Raw genomic sequence first — 23,643 nt, 5'->3', positions numbered from 1 at the left:
CTCCAGTAACCACTTAACACCAGGTGGGCTGTGAGCTCGTATACCCATTTAAGCAATAAAAAAAATACAAGTTCCGAATTTTTGGAGCGTCGGTCTGCAGAGCAATATCACCCGCTCGGTGGAAGATCTTCCCGTCGTCGTATGCTTACAGGTTGATAGTGGCTTTCATGTACACTCACTATCGTATCAATTCAGCCCCAAATTATGGTAAAGCAAACTCTAATCCCTAGACAATACGACCTGTCTCCAGTCTCCACATAAATCTCATTATGTTAAATTGTACTATAATCATTAGCAAAAATAATTCATTAGTACAGATGATATAAAGGTCAGAATTGTTTGCGATAATGCGCTGATGTGGCACTCGGTGTAACAACCTCTTGTCTGTCTGTCTGTCTGACAAATTACACAGCGAAGGGATTAATGGAAGTGTGACGTCACACGGATTTATGAGCCGAAGATAATGGCTTTGATGAATGATGTTCAATGCTATGTATGATTTCATTTGACGTGTTGATTTAATTAATGGTTTCTTCATGTGGGAGGGGTTGGGGGGTGTGAGTTGCCCCCAAAGAGATACTAAATGAATTGACCTTACATTCGAAGGGTGATGATCAGACAGGCTTCACGCACCATCTGATGTTTCATTCCAAACCTCACAATGCTGTTTTTTTTTTATTGCTTATATGAGTGGACGAGCTCACAGCCCACCTAGTGTTAAGTGGTTACTGGAGCCCATAGACATCCACAACGTAAATGCGCACCCACCTTGAGATACAAGTTCTAAGGTCTCAAGTATAGTTACAACGGCTGCCCCACCCTTCAAATAACTTGAGATATTTTGAAGTCTACCAAAGATGCCATGGATATTTCTCAAGTTGTTTATTTCAAAGTAGGCGAATTGATAAGGCCAACAAAGTAAGGAAAGGTTTACACATTTAGCTAGACAGAACAATTTATTTCCCCCAATCTACCGACATCTTCCTAATCAAACTGCACACTGTCGCTCGACGAATCCGATTCACTGAGACGCGAGGTATCGGAGTCGGAGTCATCCGACAGCACCACGTGGTAGTCATAGAAGAAGTGGTCGCCGTGCTCGGTGTTGTTCTGGCAGCGGTAATCACTGATCTTTATGAACACTGGAAAATATTCGTGATTAGCGAAAAGACGGGCGCCGAACTGACATGCTACATTGACTTTTAAAAAAATACTGTGTCTATTGAGTTAATTTGACTGATTGTTCGAGAGGAATGCGAAGTTGCGAAGGACCTCCACAATAGTCAAGCAAACAACGCTTGCCTCTACGGGCCTTTCAGATAATTCAACTTTCTGCAACGCGTCTTCTCTCGCATCTCGTCTTTGTTCTCGATCAATCGTATCTCTGTAGTATTTTGGACCTCTGTAAGCACTTAACAAGATGTAAGCCGTGAGCTCATGTTCTCTATAAAATATTTTTCGAAGAACATAATGAATTAGATTACTGGTGGTAAGACGTCTTGTGTATCCGCATGAATAGGTATTACCACCCTGCCTATTTCTGCCGTGAAGCAGTACTGTTAAAAGTGAGACCTTACAACGCACGTTTCAAGGTGGGTGGCGGCATTTACGTTGTAGATGTCTATGGGCTACGGTAAGTATTTAACACCTAAGCAATAAACAAAAGATATCAATGAAATATGCAGATTTAAAAAAAAACATTATCTTGCCCAAGGCATTGAGCTGTTACTTTTCAGATTACTTTTGCAATATAAGCTAAAAAGATTATGATACTAACTGGTACCATCCTGGCAGTTCCTGTAATGCATCATACACACACTCTTGAATGACCTGCGCGCTTGTTGATAAGCACCGCAGATCCACCTGATGGAGCGGTCTTTCCATTTCTTGACCATATCTTCGGGGCATGGTGTGCATTGGCGGTGCCATTGTCTCCTAAATTATTCAACTTGATTGGCGCTTTACAGATTAAAGACATATATAACAGGATACTTATTGTAAGAATAACTAAAAATTAGACCCAGCTAAATTTATAAAATGTACACTTAACATATTATGGTTCTTAAATAACCAACTCAACTTTGAGAACCTTCTCAGTTCTATGTTCTATGATTCGTTGGCACTGTGACAATCTCGAATTTCCGAACTTATCTTGGCTTAAACCTTAAGACGCCCGGTGTACCCAAGCGATGCGACCATGTCGGTGTTCAAATCACGCAGACAGGTAAGACTATCTTACCAGTTAGTGGTTATTTACAATAGGTCTCTTGCAAATTCGCACTGGCGGGTACCGCTGTGCTACTTTTTCTGTCGGGAAACAGATTCCAGCTTGAAGGACTATACAATACAATTGAGAGTTTGACTTCATATTTCAAGGGATTCACGTGTATAGACTGTGGTAACACCACTTACGACTTAGCGCCAAGCGATCGCGAGTTCGTCCAGTCACCAAAGTAATAAAAAAAGAGAAACATGACATTTTCTTGGCATCTTCAGCAGTTAAAAAAAATGTAAATAATAATTTGGAATGAGATCCCATCCACGGTGTTTCCCGAGCGCTATGACACGTCCTTCAAATGAGGCTTGTGGAGAGTATTTAATTCACCATCAGGGGGCCGTATGATCGACTGCCTACAAGGGCAATAAAAAAAAATTAGGTCTGGACGAACCAGCTCAAACGTTCTTTGCTATATTTGTGTCTCGTTTCATCCGATGTGGACGAGGATGATTCCGACCCGCTCAGCTTGAGTGATTCCGCACTATCACTGTCGTCTTCATCTGAAACCAATAATCTTTGTCTGTTGATTTTCCCCTGTGTTGTGGGTATGGTACCAGAAACATACAGATATTACAAGAACTAATCCACCAAAACTTCGAATACCAAATATCTTTAAGAAGATATATAGTTTGATCCCATAGAACCTGGTCTTCATGATACAACGGGCGAACAGCCAATAACTCTCAATTTAAATAGAATATTTGTTGCTTCGGTTTCTTTTTGCTAATTCATCCTATATGCGTTTGCCGTCTTTTGTCACGTGAAGCTTTGTACAGTTTCTATTGCCACTAGCAGGAGACTTGTGCCAGTACCAGCGACGTTCGAGCAGTGACCGCGAATATCTATATATAAGTGGGATATCGGTACTTTTTGGTTAATTCACACTGGCACACGAGTTTTATTTTTAAAAGAAGAAAATATAAATGACAGATATAAGTTGGACAGAACGATGTTACGAATGTGTATGTAGTATTTTTTGAAAGAATAAAAGATTTTGTTGTTAAACTAAATATCCACTAGATTTCGCCATACCATCCCACATCTTTTTGGGGGCTCGTCCGGGATACTGTTCAGGATGTCGTTCGGTGATAAATCACAGTGGATTGACGAATTTTTACAGAGATAAGTTGACTGCTATAGTGCATTTTCATTGTGCATCCAAGACTTGGAGACGTGTAAAAATAACGATTTTATGATGAAGATTATTGATGAAGTTTCGTGTAACATTATTTTATGCAGACTTATTATGAAGATTACATAAGATTATTTACTGAAGATTACCTACTTAAGAAGAAGACTGATTTTGAAAATTGTTATTAACGACTACTACGACTATTTATTTACGAGTTCAACGAGACTATTATCTTTTTTTTTGCATAAAAATCCTAAAGTAAAAAATGCCTCCTAAGAAGAATAATGATAATGACGAAAGAGAAGACGTTGAGGTGCATATCTCGTTTCGTGATTTGGAGCAGTCCATGTCACCTTTCACCGGAGATGATACCTACCCGATTTTGGAGTTTTTTGATGAATTTGAAGATGTTGCTGATTTGATGAAGTGGACTAAAGTGGAAAGATTGATCTATGCAAAGAAACTTTTGGGTGGAACAGCAAAGCTATTTTTAAGATCTATTGGTAGAGTTAAAGACTATCCTACTTTGAAGGAAGCCCTTATTGAAGAATTTGGCCCTAAGGTTAATAGTGCTAAGATTCACAAGAAGCTTATTTCACGAAAGATAAAAAATGATGAAACTATACAACAATACTTTTTAGTTATGAAAGAAATAGCACTGCATGGAAGAGTAGATGATGCTGCTTTAATGGAATACGTTATAGATGGTATCAATGATCCTGATTCTAACAAAGCAATTTTATATGGAGCTACAGATTTGAAAGATTTTAGAAAGAAGCTAGACATCTACAGTGATTTTCGAAAGAAGCTGGACGTTTATAGCGATTTTCAAAAGAAAAAGAGTACACTATCATATCACCAGGCAGTTCCGCAAGTAAATGTAGAGCCAGGCACATCGTCATCAAGAAAACCGCACTTTAAAAGATGCTACAACTGTGGTGATTTAGACCATCAATCCCCCGGCTGTACAAAGGGCATTAAATGCTTTAAGTGTAATGAATTCGGTCACAAGGGAAACGAATGTAAGAATGATGATAAAAAGTCTTTAATTATTCAGAAGAAAAACGAAGAAGAAAAAATCCCTTACAAGAAAGTGTTATTGAATGGAACAGAGATGGTGGCTTTTATCGATACAGGTAGTGACGCGAACCTTATTATACAATCAGAATTTGAAAAAATTGAAAATTATATCCAACATTATGACAAGAATTCAGAAGTTCGTCTTACGGGTATTGCTAACAAAGAAGTACTTATCAAAGGTGTTTTTACTACTCAGCTACAGATTGATGATGCTGTTACGGATATCAAATTTTACATTGTGGAAGATGATATAATACCTGTAAAGCTGATCATTGGCAACCCCATACTGCGTGAATTCGAAGTTAAGTTTACAAGAAATGGAATTATAATGGAGAAGATACCACTTTGTGCTATTGTTGTTGAGAAGGACGAGGTCAAAGAAGACTACAAGAAATTAAAATTAAGAAAAGAAGATTACAAGAAGTTAGAGAAAGAAGATTATAAGAAGTTAGAGAAAGAAGACTGCAAGAAGTTGGTTAAAGTACCTTACCAGAATCATTTGACACAAAATAGAATACTGTATAAAGAGAAGAATGGAAGTAGTTTTATCGCTGTACCAAAGAAGATGGAAAAAGAAATTATAAGAGAGAATCATAGAAGAGGACGACTAAAAGTTGAAGATTGGGAATGGAGGAGGTCCGATACATACGACTAGCCTTGCTAATTTTATTAAGCTATGAACTGATTCGTCTGAGGCAGACGAATGGGTAGGAATGGCCGAGTGGGATATCGGTACTTTTTGGTTAATTCACACTGGCACACGAGTTTTATTTTTAAAAGAAGAAAATATAAATGACAGATATAAGTTGGACAGAACGATGTTACGAATGTGTATGTAGTATTTTTTGAAAGAATAAAAGATTTTGTTGTTAAACTAAATATCCACTAGATTTCGCCATACCATCCCACATATATAAAAATGAATTGCTGTTCATTAGTCTCGCTAAAACTCGAGATCGGCTGGACCGATTTCGCTAATTTTGGTCTTTAATGATTTGTGGAAGTCTAGAGTAGGTTTAAAAGGTAGATAAATATGAAAATGCTCGAAATTAAATAAAACTAACAATTTTGTTTTCCCTTTGATGTATCCCCCGTCGGACGGATTTCCTTTTGTTTGTTTTAAGTTTATTTTATACAAAAGTTTAGGTCTTTTATTTATCGGTTGAGACACTACGAATTCTGCAGGGTCAGAGTTTCTGATAAAAATTTATCATTTGAAATAATATATTTTGAACGCCCCGTGGCTTCTCAGATAGCAAAAACACCTTTAGCCCGTTTAAAAAAAAACGTATGGCGTTTGTTATTGTTTGTTATTTTTGATGTGTTGAACGCGTGAGCTTGTGACTTAATAATTGAAAATTCTAGTATAAATTTAATAAAGAGCGAAAACTATTTTGGAAAACCACACGTACTTAGCAAACAATTAGAAATACTGCTCGAAAAGATCATCAGCTTGCTTTAACCTAGACTAAAAACCAAAAATCACAGTTCAAAACTAGAATGTCGTAAGCTCATTGTCATTAGCGCGAACCGTCGATACATCGACTTTCTATTACTGCGTATAAAGCTCGGAGCGTCGGAATACCTACTATGCAGAATAATTATATAAACCTTGTGAGCTTGAAATCAATATCACCAGTAATAAGTAATTATTACTCATGATTATTTTGGAAATCCAAACATCTATTAGAAAACATATTAGATTTTTTTTTTTTTATTGTTTTGATGGTTGGACGAACTCATGGTTCACCTGGTGTGAAGTGGTTACCGAAGCCCATAGACATCTACAACGTAAATGCCACCACTTACCTTGAGATATAGTTCTAAGGTCTCAGTTTCTACAGTATAACTACAGTTGCTCCAAAAGTTTTATGAATTTGGTGACTACTTTAATATACTTAGTATTCGTGGCTACCGCAGAATATTGAGAATATCTTAGCGTGCCTCACCGTGCCACTCTCCTGATGAAGAGGACGTGGATCGATCCTTGTTAAGTTTCTTGTTTTTTAAATTCAATACTTCTTCATCGCTGCTTACAGGTGAGTTGCTTATTAAAATACCTGTAATCGTTTTTACTGTTAATTTTATTGACTGAGGTGTACAGTCGATTTCCCACTCGTCAGGTTATTAGGCGGATACTATTGTCAACAGGCATACTAGTCAGGCACTCGTGCTTCTGAGAATATGCGGCCTTACTAGGTTGCAAAGTCACCCCATCTAATGCCAAATTGTTACGTCCATTCAAGGCAGAATTCTTGTCATAATGGCAATAATCCGGCGGTTTGGCTATTACTTAAGAGTTAGTTAAGCTTGCCTTTGATAATGGACTGATGTCTATGGCTAATAGTTGGATATTCGTACGCCATCTTGCTTATTTCTACCCTGCCTTTGAGGAGAAAATCTTAAATTATTCCAGTTAAACTACATATTTAGCTACATTTAAATACTTATTATGTTAGTGTTGATGTGGCTGGGACTTTTGGCTCAAAATAGATATCGATACTACATGTATATAATTGAAATTATCCTTAATTGTATACCACACAACGAATATTCAGAAGTTGATAACTTACACGTTACAAATACAGTTAAACAATAAAATTGACCAAATCTCATTTTTTTCTTTAAATGTTATTAAAACTAAAACAACAGCTGTTTATCGGAAATTCTATAAAATACTTGTAAAATATTTCGTATATTTATGCAGCGTCATGAAGGATTATATCCACATAGTTGTTTGAAGAAAACCGATTTTTCAGTCCTGAGTTAGAAGAGTGATTTTAGTGTGTCCTAAAGCTTGGATTGTGACTTTACGTTTGCACTCCACCTTATATTACTTTGATTCTCGTAGATTTACGACATTCGATATTCGCTAGAAAGTGTAGTTTTATTTTGTTTTATGTCGAATTATTTTATTGTTTTCAAGTTATAGCAGTAGAATTATTGTGATTCATATGAGATTCTTCGCCGATGTCGGATTTAAATCGGCATCATGAGTGGTATTTTTCAAATAGTTTTTAGTAACACAATTCATTGTAACATCGTCCATCCTCTTTATTTCAATCTTTGGTCCATGTAATTATAATTTATTTGGTTTAAGCAAACGCTTCACTTCGGTTTTTAAAAACAGCAACTAAAAATAAAACCTCGCGCGAGCCTTTCGATTGAAATGAGTTGATTTTGTTTATCCAAGGATAGTCACGCTGGAGCGTTCTGTATGTAGTTTTCAATGAAGACTGTATTTTATATATACTTATTGTAAAGATGAGCAGATGAGCTTACGGCGCTAGTGTGAAGTGATAACCGCAGCCCCTGGTGGTAGGACCTCTTGTGAGTCAGCATGGGTAGGTACCATCTAAGCAATAAAAAAAAAAGCCCCGCGTATGTTACATGTGGCTGCCCATCTTGCAATATGAGATCGAAGCTTCAAAATAGATTTTACGACATCTTTCTTGCATTTCTAAAAGTCGTTTATTACAATTTCTTAATTTTTTTATGCCTAATACTAGGCCATCTGTCTGAGCATGCGATGAAGTCAATGTCCCGGTTTGATGATAAAATATACCTGATCTAACGGCTGGAGACTGTGGATTGGTCCCTGAATTATTATTAATATTTTTTTATTGCCCTTGTAGGCAGACGAGCTTATGGCCCACCTGATGGTGAGTGGTTACCGTCACCCGTGAACTTCAGCAATGCCAGGAGCAGAGCCAAGCCGCTGCCTACCGCTTAATGTCGAATGTGGCCGCAGCATTCATTTTGTATCTATGAGCTCTGTTGACCATTTAGTACCGGGTATTGTGTATATATCGTGCTTCTGTGCCTAAAAAGATGGGCCCTACGATTATTAACTTTGTCCCAACAGTGCAATAAAAAAACTTGCATTTTTAATAACAATAATATTCTTTTCAATTTATTTATATTCTGTCTATCCTGAGGGTAGTTATAAATTTTTATAATGCACATTTGTATTCCTTGCAGCACTTGTTTTGTAATTTATTTAAGTCCAACCCCCATTAAGGAGAGGGAGCTTAATCTTAAATACTTAATGAACTGGGAGAGCTTTCCTAATTTCAGACGCTTTGGGTCTGGAAAATTTAGTGGATAAAGGTCTTTGAGAGCTATTCGCGCTCATGCGACGTGTGATATTTTTTGGCGCGGCATGACCACTTACTGTTAAGTATTTAGTTTGCTGTTGTTAGTTGAATGTTAAATTCCTTGCTGGACCTGTTTAGTAGCCGAAACTCATGGAATTCATAAAGCTTGGGGGCCATGAGTGGAAAAAGGAAAATACTCAATATTAGAAGAAAAACAAAAAGGCAAACATTATAAGTATTTAATATTTAGATCAAACTTTATAATCATAGAACCAATGTCTTCCGTGATACGTATCATTCTTACAGCGGTGGTCGTATATTTTGACGAACACTGAAACATATTATAAAAAATATTATTCATGCAAAATTGACACATACATATATATTATATACGACTTAAATGCAATAATTACCGACATTATTGATGACTATGGTTTCGATCCATGGTTTAAGGCCAAATGGGCCGTAAAGTTGTTTGAAAATGTGAGAAGTTTTTTTTTATATTTTAAATTATTTGGGTGGACGAGTTCACAGCCCACCTGATGCTAAGTGGTTACTGGAGCCCATAGACATCTACAACGTAAACGCGCCACCCACCTTGAGATATAAGTTCTAAGGTCTCAGTATACTTACAACAGCTGCCTCAGCCTTTAAACCGAAACGCATTTCTGCTTCACGGCAGAAATAGGCGGGGTGGTGGTACCTACCCGTGCGGACTCACAGGTCCTGCCACCAATGAGAAGTCTTTGAATCGTATCCTAATACTTACTGGTACCATCTTGGCAATTCCGGTACCGCATCATACATTCGCTCTTAAAGGATCTCCGGGCTCGCTGGTATGCACCACAGATCCATCTGATTCCAATGTTTTTATATTCTTTTAGCATATCGGTAGGACATGAAACGCACTTTCGGTAAAGTTTTTCCCTGGAGAGATTCAAACATATTTTCAAATTCTATAGTTAATTCACAAGTTCAATACAATTCACTTATTAAAATAAGGTTGTATTTATTCTTTAGAATCTATGAGCCTTCATTATCAGTAAAAAATAAAGGAGCGGTGAGTGTTTCTGGTCGTCTATGCTAAAAGTATGCTGTGATTGTGACAGACACCACACTGTCAATAAAAATCGTCTATGGATCAATTAAAGCTAATGTGAAGACTTAATTCGACTTATATTCGAATTTGATTTTATCTTCATAAAATAGAAAAAAAATTTAGGATATGTATAGTTGTCTTACGCGGATTTCCGTTCTTTTGTCTCAACAGATGAAGCTTCTGATGATGTACTACTTGAAGAACTAGACGATGAAGATCTAAATGATCATTATTAGTTAATAAATAATTAATTTTCTGATTAAAAGAAGAAATTTAACATAAAAACGAGACCCAGATATAATCGAAAGATCAGGGATTCACTTGCTTAATTTTTTGATGAGCGACTCTGATTCCTGATTTGTAGGTCTTACTAATCAGCGGCATTAAAGGCATTTCTCAGGGTGTTAATGGTTTGAATTTTGATATGTTGTAAAGTGGGTTCATTTCTGATCTATGACTAACAAAGTTTTGTGATTTCTATTAAATTTATCCAAAATATCAAGATATTTTATTATCTTAACACAAGAGACAACTGGTAAAGAGGTTTGAAGGGAGAAATTTTGTAGACCAAGTTCTAACTTAGACCTTAGGACAGAATTACGTAGAATCTGGTTAGGTCGTGCCTCAAGTATATCAAGGACCACTTAAATTACTTGACAAAAATACCAGTTTGTACTCTAAGCATTATTATGAGCATCGAAAATATATACTGTTTGGCAAATCCTACAAAAACTAGTGGCTACCGTTCCGTGCCGTACTATCATTAAATTAGTCCAGATTATAGGTTCTATAATGTAAATTTTGGTAAATGGATGTCTCCTCACATGCTGCTACTGCTGGTGTCAGTTATGCCGCTTTCTAAATCGCTTTTCCCCTCATCAGAGTCAGAGGAATCGTCGTCGTACCAATCCGGCCCTCGGTGCTGGGCGTCATTGAATTCCGCTATGTTTTTCATTGAGTCGACGTTTTGAAGGTACAGAGTGGTCAAGGTTAGGGCATCGTTTTGACATTTCGTCTGTAAAATTCCTAAAATGTGTGTTTTTTTTTAAAAGCCGCTTTTTTGAATTTTATTTCTGTCATATTTTTATAACCATACTGATATAGTTTGCGGTTTGTCTGCTATTATGGAGTTATCAAAAGTTAAAGATACTAAAACATGATTCCACCGTTCATCCTGATGTAAGTTCAAAGCCTCGAATTATTTTGAACGGCTATCTTACCATTCAAAATGAACTAAATAATGAGGTACGAATACGCATGAACTTTACAATTCAAGTAAGGTTTTAAAACTATATATTTTTTTTAGATTTTATCATATCAGTAATACAAGTTCATTTTCATATTCCCTAAATAAACAATATTACCTATTCTTGTAGCCTACGTGTTACTATAAACCAGTAAACTTTCAGTACAAAGCGCAACTGCCTTCAAATTCAAATAAAAATGTTAAAAAGACATCACTTTGAAGCTAGCTCAGGGATTTAATAAAACTACTTCAATATTATAATGCAAAATTCTACAAAGACCTCATCACATTCCACGGTTAGAAAGTTTTAAAGGATTTTATTTTTTATTTTTCACTCGAATATTAACTGTTTTATCTAATGTTTTTTTTCTTTTAGTTAGCACATTAAATTGTTTCATTATACATTTTTGTAGATTTCCGTTTTATATTGAGATACTTTAGAATAATGAAGAAGAAATATATTTTTTATTAGTTTCAGTGATTCCATGGTAATTAAAGTCAATATAGACTAGAATATAATACACAAATAAGATATTTTTTCCATTGTTAAGATGGATGGATGAGCTCACGCCCCACCTGGTGTTATGTTACTGCCACTCATTGAGAAATGAGTTCTAAATCTCAGTATTACAGTACAAAAGTTGCCCCACTCTTCAAACCGTTACGCATTGTTGCTTCACCGCAGAAATAGGCACGGTGAAAGTAACTACCCTTGCAGCCTCACAAAATACCCAGCCACTAGCAAAAAACCAGTGCCTTGATGAACATTAGTTTATTTTTTATTGCTTGGACGGGTGGACGAGCTCGCGGCCCATCTGATCTTAAGTGGTTACCGGAGCCCATAGACATCTACAACGTAAGTGCCGCCACCTACCTTGAGACATGAGTTGTAAGGTCTCACTTTTAACAATACACCGGCTGCCCCGCCCTTCAAACTGAAATTTATTTCTGCTTCATGGCAGAAAAAGGCAGGGTGGTGGTACCTACCCGTGCGGACTCACAGGACATCCTACCACCAGTAAATTAGATATTAGATAGAGTGATAGAAGTTTTTGTCTATATTTACGAAGCATTTTTTAAATGTAATGACTCTTTCGGTCACGATCTACCTTTATTCAATTGCAGCTTCTGTTTGTAACCAGTCCCATATTCTGCCGATACCCGATGATAAAGACAATCACGACACATCTCATCTTTATTTTCAAAAAATCTTCAGTATGTAATATAAAATTGTCTAAAAATTTTTTTTTAGATTTATTAAAAAATAAATAAACCCTACTTACCACACACGGCTAAGAGAAATATGTTGTAGAATAACATCGTATTTCATTGTTAATCAAGGATTATTTCTTTTCGTGTCGTAAAAATATTTATACGTACGGTAATATAAGTTTACAGTTCGTACTAAGAAATAATATGGTTTTCTTATTTTTGTAACAAGGTTTTGAACATTTATTACTACTTTTAGATTACTTCTTCAATATCTCGAGTCGTATTGAAGTAAATATGAACAAATTGACATTGAAATCGAAGATACCTGATGGATGGTGAAACTATTTCAGAAATGATTTCATTAACACGCTCTTCACTCTGAGCAGGTACATAGTTCGTCAACCAAATCATTTGAGTTTGAATCATAGAGGTTTTAGGAAATATTTTTTATGTAGGTGAACGGAAATAAGAAGACCAATATGTATATTACTGGTGGTAGGACCTCTTGTGAGTCCGCACGGCTAGGTAACACCGCCTCGTCTATTTCTGCTGTGAAGCAGTAATGCGTTTCGATTTGAAGGATAGGGTAGCCGTTGTAACTATACTGAGACCTTTAGAACATATATTTCAAGGTGGGTGGCGCATTTGCGTTGTAGATGTCTATGGGTTGCGGTAACCACTTGACACCAGGTGGGCTGAGAGCTCGTCCATCCATATATGCAATAAAAAAATCACACGTCGCTTTACAGATCTAACGATTTTGTTACTTCAAGACGAAAGCTTGTGACCCAGTTGCATGTATGTCTATGTGCGACAGACGAATCCTTTCAATATCCATAGTCACTTTAATTCACTAGTTCTAAATAAATAAATATTTACTAACAATCACGCCACGTTAACTGGTCCCGTGGTAAGTTCGTAATAAACTTGTGTTACAGGTACCAGATAACGGAAATAAATGTAATATTTTTATTATACACATAAATATATTTAATATACATCCATTACCCTGGAAAAGACATTTATATTTATCATACAAATATCCTCCCTTGGTGGGATTCGAACCCGCGACCCCCTTGTGTAGTGACCATGTCACTTACCACTACACCAGACGGCCGTTAAATGAAAAAGAGTTCTGTATTTGTTTTGCTTTATTGGGTTATATACAAAAGCGCTTTACGCTCACACAAGGCTCGGTTCCATTGTTCTTGCCAAGTCGTCGTTTAGTTGAATGCAGTTCACAGTCTTCATTCGTTTTCATCACTTTCAGTTTCTTCACCTGTAACAGTTTAATTTTCAAAATATTGTAATACATTATGTAGTTCCTGCACCACATTAGCATTTGGCTATTGATAACAGCGAGAATTATGCTTCGTTGCAATTTTTGTCAAATAGTTGTAGTGGTTTAATTCCAAAATAGCATTAACCTCTAAGTTAATAAGGCTATTTTTGGATTCATTCATGTACACGTCGCTTATCAACCAAATAATTGTTCGTACCGTACCGCATGGGAGGCGAGCGGTGCAGTTAGTGTCGTATCGTCTACTTCAAAATCCCCTTGACTACAAAATAAGCCTGTTCCCAATACCGATTTTGATTAAATGAGATTTGTATCAAACTGGCGGCCATTTGTCGTTGCAAATACATTATTAATTTAATGTCCGGAAAGTTTACGGGCCTTTGGGCGCTTGTTAAAAATACACAGTAACTTTTTGACAAGGGATGTGTAACTTTGCCTCGAAATTTGTAAGGGTATTATTTGGATAGAAAGGGTGTTTAATATTGCTATTTCGTGCACATAAGTACATGAATGCTAGGACTGTTAATGTTGATATTTTCATTTAAATTAGATATCAACGTGATGGAAATGAATTAAGGATTGGAGGAATTGAGGATTTGATATAAAGAATATCATATATTATTTATGTAATATATAAATCAGTACATACAGATATAATGCCGGACTCTTCCAGCTATAGTTGTCGTTACTTTGATCTCATATAATCGGAAAACGAGAAGACAATAGAATAACTGAAATCCTAAATTCCAGTCTTAAGTATCACTCACAATTGTAACCATTTCTGATTCACCTCTTACTGTATGTATTGATATATTTGCCCAAAGCGAGCATAGTATGTGCTCCTAGCCAATCTAATTGGCATTGTGTTGGCAATGTTAATGTCTTAGATGGCGGTTGTCCCCAAGGTTTGTTTATCTATCAGTTGGAGGTATTTAATTATATATCAAGAAATGCAAAAAATATATCAAGAATTTTCTCAATTCAAATTTATTTTTGATAATTCAAAATTTGAAGTGTAATTACGTACCGGATTTAAGTATGAATTTTCCATTTGCAAGCATCTGTATTTGGGTACTCGGAGAATCTGGCAATGAAAAATTTATTTATAACAGTAAATTAAAGTAAAAACGAATGAATGATATGATCAAGATTTTAGTCTACATTAATTTCTTTTTGATCAGTAAAATTCGGTTGCAATCCACCCTATCAATCCACTATAGCCGATATCTGCACATACCCATTTGTACAGAAGCGTTTCCATGTCAGCTTATGAACACTTAAAGGACAAACATTCAAAGAAATATTCAATTTTATTGATAGAGATAGATAATCTGACTTATTTTTCGAATTTAATTAAACGAACAGGATTCGTAGAGCAGTGACTGTACGGAAATAATAAAACACTTACAGCCATTTACCGGACTGCCCAACATCTGTGAAGGAATCAAAGAACTTCCGTGCGAAAAAACTGGTGATTGGTACATCTGAGCCGAATATAATGGTGGTGGTACTACGTGGCCTTTAGGAACAGTGGGAGGCGCTAAATCACCACTATACTGATACGCTTTGGCATTGGATATTTCGTTACCAAAATTTTGTGGAGTAGATGTAGCAATTTGTGCCTGACTTCCGTAGATAATTTCCGCTAAAGTCTCTTCCTTAGTCAAAGCTGATGGGGTGTCACCGTAACTCAAATATTGACTCTGACCTGGCGCGTCACCTCGGTAAATATTTTTTGGGTAATTATTTGCCAGTCCAGTCCCAGGTCTGTGATCATATTGAGATACTTCAGGCTTGTACTGTAGAACATTCGATTTCTGATCTTCAGTATATAATGGTTGTGTTTCAATGCTCTGGCTACTAGATGGGATCATAAGGCTTCCTTCCGAACCTTGAAATTCTAAAGCAGTTGGATGGCGCAAGGATAGTGAGTTGAGTTGTGATGTTTGTTCTTCTGCTTTATTTGGAGACGTGTGTACTGATATGTAACCTATAACAAACCAATAGCACTATAAAAATCAAAGACATTCATATTGACAACGATATTAATTGGATCTGTCAATTATCATTGTCTTAACATTTTTAGTTCTACTTCTGACTTAGTTTTAACAATCACACATAATAAGCTTAAAATAACATAGTATGTTGTTTTTGCATCCTTTCAGTTTTAATTTATAAAAAAAATGTCGATTTGAAGAACACGCCATAACATGTCGAACTGTAATGACAAACAAACGAGAAACAACTGATTTTGTTCCGCAAAAGGGGTGACAAGGGGGTGTGATAGACAATTACAATTCTGCCCCTCGATGCGGTATCTCGTTCAAGGGTGAACGAATTCTATAAATGGACAACGAGAAAACCAATACACTTAGGGAATGTTTCGCTAATAGAGTTACAATCTAGTGCTCAGCAATCAGAGGAGATGGAGCTTTTTAGAAATACGTAGACTTTAACTAGAGCTAAAGTTTTAAAAAATAAGCTTAAGATTTTAAATAGTCTTGGATCATTTTAAATCACATTAGTAATGGTCATGTTTTTCTTTTTCTTTTATTGCTTATGGTGGACGAGCTCACAGCCCACCTGGTGTTAATAGGTTACTGGAGCCCATAGACATCCACAACGTAAATGCGCCACCCACCTTGAGATATTACTTCTAAGGTCTCAAGTATAGTAACAACGGCTGCCCCACACTTCAAACCGAAACGCCTTACTGCTTCACGGAAGAAATAGACAAAGTGGTGGTACCCACCCGCGCGGACTCACAAGAGGTCCTACCACCAGTGGAAAGGTAAAAACTCATGTAAAAACTAGCTGTAGTTTCTGAAGTACAGAACATTCAAAGTAACATTAATTAATACTGTATATTGACTACCTTGATAACTTCAAATGGGTGTATTTGATTGTATTTAATGTCGTAAGACGTCAGATTAAGTTTGCATTTCGTTTGACATAGGTCTGGGCAAATTTAGCACGAGTTCCCAAACATAGTTGTATGTTTATAAAGAATGTATCACTTCGCCGTGTCCATTTCAAATCTACCTATTAGTGGTTGACTGTTTCATTTTTGTCTCCGTGTGATTACTTATATAGATATAACTATATTATCTTCTATAATATTATATCTATCTATCTATCTATGTAAAATAAGCAAATATACTTTTCTACATTGTCTGTGAATAGATTTACTTTTTTTCTATTAATTATTGACGTTCTTTAGCATCAATAAACGTATTGCTTGGGAGAATTTAAATATTTTAGACAAAAAAGAAAATCTTACAAATAAAATTGCTTTTAGTTTATGTATTTTTTTCTTCTAAATGGGTGATTTTCTTTTTACAGTCTAGTATTAACAATCAGTGCTTTGTTTATACCTACCATTTCTCATTAACCTAGTACTTTAACCCTTCGCGTTCCTAAGACTGATGTAAGACTAAATTATCATATGTCCAATACGTGTAGACTCTGGCCTTCAACGGATTAAAAGTAATTCATAAGGGTATTGGCTTATTTAAAACGTAGTTCATGCTTTTCAACTACAAGTAAGAGTTCTAAAAAAAAAGACCAGCTTCCAAAGCTATCTCAGTGTAGTCTGTACATTATCTATGAGTGCGATTTAAAATTAATTTCCCGGGTTCTTTATTTCGCCAGTTAATGTTTGTAATTAATTTATAGACGGTTGAATCATGTTTATCAACATTACATTTGCATTAATGTGCTGTTAATTTGTCTGAATAATTAAATCAACAAAAACCGGTTAAAACCAATTAATTTTGAAGCAGGTTATATAATTCAGCAGATAACCATTCATTTAGAACCGGTCGTAAACCCACTGCATCGGCTCCCGGGCGTACGGACGGTTTTACGTACACGTGTCAATTTTGACACTCGTGTCGTACGCCACCGTAAATTTTAACTTTTATTTCAGTTTTAACTGTCCATTGCTGTAAGGTTTATAACTCGGTTTTTTAAAACCGTTGTTTGTTTTTGTTTTTGTTTTTGTAGTAACAGCCAATACTTTTGATATTTCGGCCGGCGCCCTGAGTCTGTCATTACAGTTATGACAGAATACGGCAGCGAATGCGGTCTGTCATTGACAACGGCTTTGACTGCTTTAGTAAACTAGGAATTCAAAAGCACCATTAGGGTTATCGATGATCTGCTTCATGAAATACTTAATACACGAAAATCATAAGGAATCTTGGCCTCATTGAACTTTCGACAATTTCATCATCTAACCCCCGCTGTAATAGTAACTGTGAGGGAACCATATTGATCATCCTGCAGTCGCAATTATAACAAATCTCTATTGCTCGACTATTGGCCGATAGTTCCAGAACCAGTACCTTACGAACTTTTGGCATAACTGTAATGAAATTGCAGCGGTATAGTAAATAAGAGTACTGTTAGTTATTGATATCGGCTATATATAGACTTACCAGGAACTGCAGGCGCTGCTGTGGAATAAACAATGTTTAGAAATATTATACATATAATCGCACAGGGACTTCTTAAACTTTTAAAATTTTTGTGCTTTCAGGAATGTTTTTAGTTATTATATATTGCTAGCATTATATTGCTTATTTCTGTCTTGAAAGTTCATGTGCCCCATGGGCACAACAGTAGTTACTGCAAGGCAATAAAATATACGATATCGTGTATCCAAGATTGGAAGGGGGATGTAAATTGTGCTTTTCATAAGCTACAGTAGCATCACCACGTACATTGCTCTCGTGTCACCAATGTGTCACCAATTCATTAAACAAATTTATAGAAGAACACTTACGAGTATAGACGGGAGCGGCTGTTACTGTTAAAAAAAAGATGTCGTCAAGTCCAACAAATTCAGACATTGCATTTTTTTGGATTTTGTCGTGGAAGTCAATTGTAAGCATTTGTTAAGTACCTACGTATTTCATTAGAAAAATTGGTACCCGCCCGAGATTGGAACACCGTTGCATCGGTAGATACAAAAGCACCGGATGTGTACTTTAGGCCACGACGACTTGAATTACTAACTGTATTAACCGTTAAGATATATTGAGATCGATTCCCTCGGACTTACCCGTAGACGCTTGCCCATCATAACCTGGAATCAAACAGAGCTTACTGATTTTTAATTAGCATATACATTGATGTAGGCTTCAGTAAACGCATACATCAGGCTATTATATTTCGGATATAAGATCGGAAACTTGCTTTACAACACGTTGGGTTTGCGGGCAAATTGGGATTAGTTCATAATTTAGATGATCTTCGAATAAATCTAGCATTTCAGTATCTTTAGCGACTTTCATGAAAGTTTTTTGAAGAAAGTCCTAGTTTATACGAATTAGAATCATGACCATACTCTTGGTTTTGTTAAAGGTACTAAACTGCACTAATATGTTTTAAGATGGCACCTTGTGCGCGAAGTGAAGTTCTTAATATCATGTGCCATAGTTACTTTAAAATGATGATCCGCCTGTGATTTTTTTCAAAACAGAAATTAATAATTATTCATCTTAAAATATATAATTAAAAATCAACTTACAGCAAGATTTCTTAGTGTAACAGTTGACTTCTATGGTGACGTGGCCGACCGTGATCTCTTCAGTGCAAACGCACATCAAACATTCGTCCCAAGGATGCTGGAACATTTGCTTGGGGGTGAAAGGATGGCAGGATTCATCTGTGAAGTTTTTTATTGTCAAGTCTTTTAGTGATTGTCGTGGAACAATCGTTCGTCTTCTATTAAACGGAGCTCAAAAATCACAGCATGATCACATCCTTGTCTTAAAACATTATGGTAACAACTCAACCTCATTGAATTTACGGTTATTATATTCCTGATTGAAATGCTCAATTATTTTCAGCTACAAAAACTAGGACTATATTGTGGGTAACGCATCCAAGATGGTCAAAAATCGCCAGATAGAGCAGAGTGTAAAATTTACAAGAGATTACAAAAACATATGTGTTTAAGTTAAAATACTGGCAAATTCCATATACATAGCTAGAATGATATTATAGTGCACGGTACATAAGTCTGCAAGGGGGCTACAATCGTGTTAGTGTTTTTATGTGAAACCAAAGTTATGCTTGTCATGGGAGCTATCGACGATATTCCCATGTACTCCAAATTATCACTGGAATCTCAGTATAATAGTTGTACCTACATTCTATCTACACCTTATTCTCTCCGCGTCACTGCCGTCATTCAATTTGAGACAAGAATTGCAAATCTCAATTGTATTTTCTAAGGGCTGCTCTATCCTCCAAACCGACTTGACTGTTTCATGGCAAAAGCAGGTAGGATAGTATTACCTACCCGTGCGGGCTTATTTCGTTATTCGTAAGTTCTATTTTAAAGTTAAATAAATAGTAATTACGAAAATATTAAGGAAATAGTAATATGCAAAACTAAAACAAATAGAATGTGAAAATGTTATTCCACGCGTAACTATTCTAATCATAACATAATACTCACGGGGCTTTGGACCAGGTAGCGGCCCAGGGGCTAATGAGGTTGGCACGGCAGGCATCGGTCCTGTGGCCATGGGAGTGTTTACAGATGGCCGACCTGCTAATCACACTTTATTATACAAAGGGAGTCTGTTTGTCTTCAGGATTACAAAGCGACGCTGATAATGAACTGCCTGCAAGAAGCTTGTTTGTACAACGCCAACACGAACGCCCAATTATGTACCTTTTAAGTTAAATTGGGACGGAGAAAAGTTGAGTTGTTTCAGTTGTAAGCCTATAGGGGCTGCTTTGGCCCGTCGATACTGTGTATGCGTCGTTAACGGACGCTGGAAGAGGCTTGTTGTACCGCTTTTACCGTGTAATACTGCTAAGTGTTCCTTGGCTAGGTATCTTCAAGTGCATTTCAAAGAGTTTATTAAATACTCTGGGTCCCTGCCGACATTCTTTCACTTTGCTACTATTAGTATTGTCGTATTCTGTTTTTTTTAAGGATATAAATTACCAATACGTCCCAGTCAAGATAAAGTTTTATGGCGAGAATTAAGGTTCTTAATTAAAAAAATGGGCCACAAAGCGTATTATGTTAAGTTAATTAGCTTATCCGATTACCGAAGCTAATTATGGATTTTTGTTAATTGATTTAAACTTACTCGTAGGCACACTGTCAGCGATGGTGGACGTCACTCTGGGAAGCTCTGGAACCGGTGATAGCGTTGACGGGCGTTGGGTCACTGGGGGAATTGTGACACGCAATTAGCACAGGCTAGTTTTCAGATTTAACTGTTGATACCTCAAAAGTTGAAGCGAGCAATACAAATGTTCAATGATCATTAATAGGATTTTCATTAGGTCAATATAGCAAACTATCACGATCACTAAAAACGTTTTTTTGGTCAGTTAATTCTTCAGATGCAGTCACAGTTGGGCACGGTTACTTGTCAACAAATGATTGATACGCAATACACGTATTTACTCACCACATCCAGCAATAGCCACACAACTAATTTTCGATTCGCTGAATTTCTTTATGCATTTGCAGATTTTGCATGTGTCAGTGGGATGGGGGAAGTCCACGTTTGCTGGGAGCCTTTCACAGGTTGGATCTATTTAATTTACAGGAAAATAATCACTACATAGTATAAAACAAAGTCGCTTTCTCTGTCTCTATATCTGTCCCTGTGTATGCTTAAATCTTTAAAACTACGCAACGGATTTTGATGCAGTTTTTTTTAATAGATAGAGTGATTGAAGAGGAAGGTTTATATGTATAATAACATCTATTAAATAGTGGAGAAATCAATAATAAATTACAGTTTCCGAAGCGAAGCGAGGGCGGGTCGCTAGTAATAAATAAATAGAACAGTTTTAAGGGAGTTGTATGACATATACGTATAATTACATGACATGATAATAATATGTTTGATGCTACTAAAACTTCAAAACTCGTATACAATTTTGTTAATTACATAAAAGGTTTCCAGAATCCCACGTGCGAATTTTCCGTGCACAATTCTTCTCGTTAATTAAAGCAAATATTGTTAAATAAACGAAAGTTAATTGGATAGTACTTTGGTCGTAAGCTGACGCGGTTTAAGTTGTTTCTTTTTTGATAATATAAATTAATCTCTATTGTTTCATGTAGCGCAATTATAATGAATGATACAGAACCTTTTTTTTTTATAAACCACACTTTATCTAATCCCATGATAAGTTCGTAAGGAACTTGTGTTACAGGTACCAGATAACGGAAATAAATGTAAGATTTTTATTATACACATACATATATTTAATATACATCCATAACCCTGGAAAAGGCATTTATATTTATCATACAAATATCTTCCCTTGACGGGATTCGAACCCGCGACTCCCTTGTGTAGTGACCATGTCACTTACCACTACACCAGACGGCCGTCAAGTTTGTTAAGTTGTTTAAAGTATTTTTATATGTAGCGATATACACAGCCTCTTTGTGGTGGTTTTGTGTTTGATAGTGCACATGGATGGTATTTAATGATTGAAAGCGTAAATAGATACTCACATGGAGTTGGAAATGGCACATCAGGAATAGTAGCTGCAAACAGAAACACGAAGTTAAATAATTAAAAGGCAAAGAGTTGGTAAAATCTCAATAAATAAAAAATCTGAGCATTTGGTTGGTTTATTTTACCTCTAAACAAAAATCGAATCTAAATAACTAATAGAGACCTTCTTTATCGAAATCCTTATTTCAGTGAATGCTGATGCTTGTTATTCATTGAAATTTTATTAAAAATAAAAAGTGAAGCATAAAATGTAGAGACCGATGACCTCTCTATGCAGCTGTTAACTCTATAAATTTTTATGTATCCAGTGAATCAGTATGACAATTCTGTGCAGAAGCCATCCTCAGAACTGAACAACTCTGATTTTGACATTCACTCGACTCAGCGAAGTGTTTACTTCCAGTAGGTTGATTACAGTTAATGTCTAACTGAATTAACGTTTTGTTAACAATTGAACATAAATTTAAAAAAATAGTAATAGTCATTCAAAACTAAAAAAAAAAAAGTGAATATATGGGACACGAAGCAATCACATGTTCTGTCCTGGATAGCCGTTATTCAACTGCAACTAAGACTTTATCCATCATCTGCTCATTGACATATATCAAAAACTATAACAAGTCAACTCTAAAAGATTAATTTGTTTCGTTAGTTAATATTCATGTTTAATTTCATATCATTTAAGAGTCCCTTGGGTAATTGGACCATCACTATTTTTACCGAAATTTACATAATTTTAAAAAAAGAGGGGGGAAATATCCACTTGATATCTAAATGTGTCAGAATTGACGCTAAATCAACTATCTACATCCAATACATAATTAAATAGATTCGAAACGTCTACAGAGTCCGAATTGTTATTCTCTCTCTCTCCCTTTTTAGTACATCAAATATAAAAACAACAAGCCCCAAGTTTGTGAAGTTTGTTGTCTGTGGAAGGTGCTGATACTCAAACTGGAAATACAGAACTCTTCTAGTAAGTTTGTCTGACACTTACGACAGCTTCGTCCCAAGAACTGTTAGAAGTTTCAAGCCAAAATTAATCTGATATATAGCGGAAATTTGTCACGGTATTTTAAAACTTATTTATAACAAATGAAAAGGATATAGACCCGATACTGTCAAGGCACTAGTTGTACTTGCCGCGTGTTTGGGGCTTGTAGTAGTGAAAACTTATCGTGTACTGCAGTACTTACGTAATGTAGATTCCGGTTTTAAAACTGAAAAACATATGGCAATTAAAATATTGGTAATTTCCTTTTCAATTAAAAACCTTAATTAATTCGTATTTAATTAGTATCTAAGCTTCATGGTCTTAGCTACGTTGTAGATATTCTTCGTAATTTAAGTTAATTTTGTTGTTACTTTTAGTAAGACGATGAGATAATTTTAGTTTTAAATTTTAATTTTTTTTTATAAATGAACATAATTTATAAAAAGTGAAATTTTAAATATTTCACAGGAACAATATCATCGGCACGAGATAGTTTAGTCATTTTACTGTAGTCTTTAGCCTATACTGACAAGGCATATAACTTACGTCCATTATAATACACTGTTCAAGCTAACAGCCGTAACTGGTGGTAGGACCTCTTATGAATCCGCACGAGTAGGTACCACCGCCCTACCTATTTCTGCCGTGAAGCGGTAATGTGTTTCGGTTTGAAGGGCCGTTGTAACTATACTGAA

At 36.0% G+C, this 23,643-nt stretch overlaps 2 protein-coding genes across 5 annotated transcripts in view; one reads left to right on the top strand and one right to left on the bottom strand.

The window, feature by feature from the left end:
* LOC101738393 (dystrophin) overlaps positions 1–23,643 on the top strand; it is a 513,865-nt gene that overhangs the window by 284,925 nt on the left and 205,297 nt on the right. The gene's annotated exons all lie outside the window — the stretch shown is intronic.
* LOC110385359 (uncharacterized) lies at positions 13,278–22,141 on the bottom strand. Its single transcript, XM_021348551.3, has 9 exons — positions 21,951–22,141; positions 20,887–21,012; positions 20,560–20,640; positions 19,914–20,006; positions 18,978–19,115; positions 18,510–18,533; positions 14,853–15,434; positions 14,472–14,528; positions 13,278–13,423 (listed from the first exon to the last, which is right to left on the bottom strand). The coding sequence occupies exons 4-9, from the start codon at positions 19,981–19,983 to the stop codon at positions 13,392–13,394; spliced, it is 903 nt and encodes a 300-aa protein (XP_021204226.3). The 5' UTR covers positions 19,984–20,006; positions 20,560–20,640; positions 20,887–21,012; positions 21,951–22,141; the 3' UTR covers positions 13,278–13,391.

This window comes from Bombyx mori, chromosome 7, assembly GCF_030269925.1.
Source record: "Bombyx mori chromosome 7, ASM3026992v2".
NCBI classification, from domain to species: domain Eukaryota; kingdom Metazoa; phylum Arthropoda; class Insecta; order Lepidoptera; family Bombycidae; genus Bombyx; species Bombyx mori.
Note: the sequence above shows the minus strand (reverse complement) of the source record. Positions and strands in the feature narration are given on the sequence as shown.